Source organism: Pediculus humanus, genomic scaffold (genome assembly GCF_000006295.1).
Source record: "Pediculus humanus corporis 1103172108194 genomic scaffold, whole genome shotgun sequence".
Classification (NCBI taxonomy): Eukaryota; Metazoa; Arthropoda; class Insecta; order Psocodea; family Pediculidae; genus Pediculus; species Pediculus humanus.
In genome coordinates this window covers 63,145-67,083 of record NW_002987764.1, presented here as the reverse complement: position 1 = coordinate 67,083, position 3,939 = coordinate 63,145, and the positions used below count along the sequence as shown (strand labels likewise).

The 3,939-nt window shown below is 30.3% G+C and overlaps 1 protein-coding gene across 1 annotated transcript; it reads left to right on the top strand.

Annotated features, from left to right (window-relative positions):
- Positions 1–332: 332 nt before the first annotated feature.
- Phum_PHUM425140 (28S ribosomal protein S35, putative) lies at positions 333–1,636 on the top strand (the record flags this gene model as incomplete). The annotated part of the gene is made up of 5 exons (XM_002429211.1): positions 333–465; positions 543–627; positions 709–1,060; positions 1,141–1,320; positions 1,400–1,636. 5 exons carry the CDS (start codon positions 333–335, stop codon positions 1,634–1,636), a joined length of 987 nt encoding a protein of 328 aa, XP_002429256.1.
- Between the last annotated feature and the right edge of the window lie 2,303 nt (positions 1,637–3,939).

The window sequence follows — 3,939 nt, the reverse complement described above, 5'->3', positions numbered from 1 at the left end:
TTTTGATGATGATGATGATGATTTTTCTAATGTTATGAATACTAAAAACATTTTATTCCATTTTGTTCGATTATATGAAATCAAAAAACGTTACGTAAATCCCATCGAGAAACAAAAAAATAATCTAATTGTAACGACATTTTTATTATTATTAACAATACTCTAAACGAATTAAATATTTTTTTTATTTTTTTTCGGTTTGATATTTTGCCAATTCGAAAAATCACTTCATTATTATTTTGTGCAAAAAACCGTTAATTACCCTTGAGAGTTTTTGATTTGTATTTACCTCCCGTTTCGAACGACGTCTACTTCCACGACAAATTACAAACATGGCGTTGATAGGAAAATTTTTACATCGAATCGATGTGAAGATTTTGGATTGTTGTAGTGCCACCGGTGGAATATTGACCAAATATTATTATTGCAATGATTCCGCGAACGCGGTGGAAAATAAAGAAAACGGTATTATTCGAATCGTTAAACAATATTTTTAAAATTTAATTATCTAACCTAACGTGAACGCAAAATAAAATTTTTAGATTTTAGGGTTTTGGAAATAAGACCGCAGACTAAGAATGAAGTTTTTAAAAAAGGCGACACCGTTTTAAATTTGCCTACTCCGCGGTACGTACATACAAACAATTATTATCATTATTAGTAGAAAATTAAAAGTCTTGCATCTGAATTATTTTCAAACAATTTCAGTACGAAAAAAATGTCAACAGATCAAGATTGGAGTAACGTGTGGCCTGGACCGAAAACTTTCCATCCTGCTGCAGTACCTTTACCTCTAAGACAAGGATACAATAAAAAGGGAGCTCCTCCAGGGAAATTTGGCAATGCTGAACTAATGAAAATACCCAATTTTCTTCATTTGACTCCACCAGCGATAAAAAAACATTGCGAAGCATTAAAAAAATTCTGCACACAATGGCCGGAAGAATTGGAAACTGATGAAGATTTGGAAAAACATTTTCCCATTGAAATAATAACCTCTGATTATTGTCATTCGTCACCATTTATAGGTGATCCATTAGGAAGAATAGTATCATTAAGGGTATCATCAATTCCTTTTACTCGATTTCAATTTGTTTTATTCAATTTTAAGAATTAAATTTTATCTTCTCATTAATTTAGGTTAAATTAAAAAATTTAAATTTGGACAAACATGCCGAGGACAAATTATTGAGATTAGTCGAAGATAGATATGATCCTAAAACGGATTACATAACAATAACAACAGATTCCTGTCCGATAAAAAAACAAAATTATGAATATGCACAATATTTACTCACAGCCATCGTTTATGAATCATGGGTATGAGTTTTGTTTTTTTTTTTTTTTTTTTTAATATTCGAACTGAACAAGTTGGAGATTTACTAGTTTTCATTTGTAGAAAGAAGAACCTTGGGAAAAAGAAAAAACAGACCAAGATCAAGAAACATACGTTTTCGAAAAAAGAAAAGCTTATCAAAATGTCAAACAAGTTTTCGAGTATTGCGATCGAAAGTTACCGGATTTAACGGAATTTGGAAAAGCCGTTGAAGATTTACACAACGATGAAAACAATATCGACAACGTTAGAAAGTACAAAGAAGAATCATTGAAATTATTATCATTATCATCTAATTGAAACTTTCATTTGTTCTAACATACATATATTTAGTTATTATTATTACGTCATAGTTTTTGCTTTATTCATTCTGAACAAACCTAATCGACCGTTAAAAAAATATCGTGAAGAAAAATTTCCATATTTAATTAGCATTAATTCTACCGCAAATATCGATAATAATAATAATCATTATTAATCGACACGTCGGAGGAAAAAAAATTCACCCCCCCGGTCGGGGGAAAATTGATGATGATGATGATGATGATGGATTTAAATTTTTTTTTTTATGTCACGTACGGTTAATAATAAGGAAAAAGGCTAACGGAGGAAAAGGACGATTTCGAGTTTTAAAAGTTTTTGAAATTTAACATGAAAGTGCACTATTGTGAACGACCGCAAAATGTCGACGAAAAAGGTTGATCCTCATCAACCGAAAAGAAATTCAATTATTAAATCACAAAAGTTGATGACCATATTGGACTTATGAAAGTTTTGACTTTTTACCGCTACCATACATATATATATATATAAATCGAATATTTAAAATGTTTTCAAAAGGTTGGAAAAAAAGAGAGAGAGAGAGAGAAAGAGAGAGACAAACTTGGGGGATTTGAAAAAGGACAAACAACAAAATAAAATTTTACGTTTTTTGACTGACTCACCGAACGTCCATCCGTTCATCCATCCGTCCATCCGTTCGTCCGATCGTGTTGTTCCTTTTTTTCTCCTCTCGAAAAAATTCCCCCGTCCATTTTCATTGAAAAACATTTTATAGAATTGTCGAAATGTAAATTTTCCATCGAAAAAGGTGGTGGAAACGAAACAAACAAATAAAATCGTTTCGTGAATTTTCCCAAAAGGTTCACATTGTGCATTATTTAATCGGTTCCTTATGTTAAATTTTCGTGTTGTCCCGGAAATCCTTCAGGTTCATTCTTATCCGACTCATCATCATTATTCTCTCAGAGAAAAACTTGGAAAATTTCCACCTTTTTATCCTGAAAAAAAAAATTATTATTATTCGCTTTTCCAAAAAAAAAAAAATGATTTTTCATTTTTATTTTTTTACGATATAATTTTATACACACATCTGACTTCCGGTAGGAAAACTCACCCCTAATGTAAATTTTTCAATGAATTTTTACCCCGTCATTCGTGACTCAAATAACAAACATTACTATTACGTTTACAACTCTGGTTGTTGTTGTTGTCGTTACTACTGTTTGTTTGTTTTTTATTCAATTATAACCTTTCTCCCTTCATTTTATGACAATTAAGAAAAACATTTTTCTACTCTCTTTCTCTCTCTCTCTCTCTTTGTTTCCTTCTCCCTCTTCTTCCTTTAATTTTTTCTCCCTTTCTTTTTTTCTTTTTTTATAATTACAAAAAAAATTGTTGAAGGGGAGAAGAGGAGGAGGAGGAGGGGGTGCGTAGGAGAGGCGGCGGCGGTTGTATACTCAACAAAAACGAGTTTAAATCGATTTTAAAAATTTTTGCACCGAAATGAGTTGATGATAGCTTTAGGGTTTAAAATTTTCTAAAGCAAACAAATTGTTTGATTTAAACGAATTGAATTATTTTACCGCGAAAAATAAAGTCTTTTCCTATACATACATATATTTATTTTATGGTAAAATGATTCTTTAACTTAATTTTAATAAAATTTTTTATTTTAATTCGCGCCGTAGTCTGCCATTTTATATTAAATTCACAAAAATTTCAAAAACAATCGGTAGAAAACTCAAATCATTTCCTGCAAAAAAAAAAAAAAAAAAAAAAAGTAAAACAGAAACGAATCCCAAAAAAAAATTTCAATTTTTTCACAAGTAACAAAAGAAAAACAAATTAAAAATGAAATAAAATAAAAAAAAAAGGAAGAAAAGAGGAGGGAAAGAAAAACCGGAGAGTAAAAAAACAAAAAAATTGTCTCCCCGGACCGATTTTTATGAATGCAAAAGAAAAAGCGTGGATGTGAAAATGGGAAAAAAATTTTTTTTTTTTTTTTTTTTTTTTACTCATGGCAAAAGTTAATTGTAATTAATGAATGAAACATTCACTACAACGAAAATGAAAGGCAGATAAAATAAAATAAAATAAAAAAAAAAATCAAAAAGTTATTAACTTGATATTATGTAAGAGAAGCAAAACAACAACATTTTCTCTATATTTTCCTGTTTCGTTTATAACGCTAAGGGTTGTTGCAATTTTCACCCCTTTGAGTCTATATCTTCCCATGAGACACAAACACACCGTCGTAGTCGTCATCGTCATCGTCGTTGTCCCCCCTCCCCCCATAGAAAATTTCATGTACAATCCAAGTG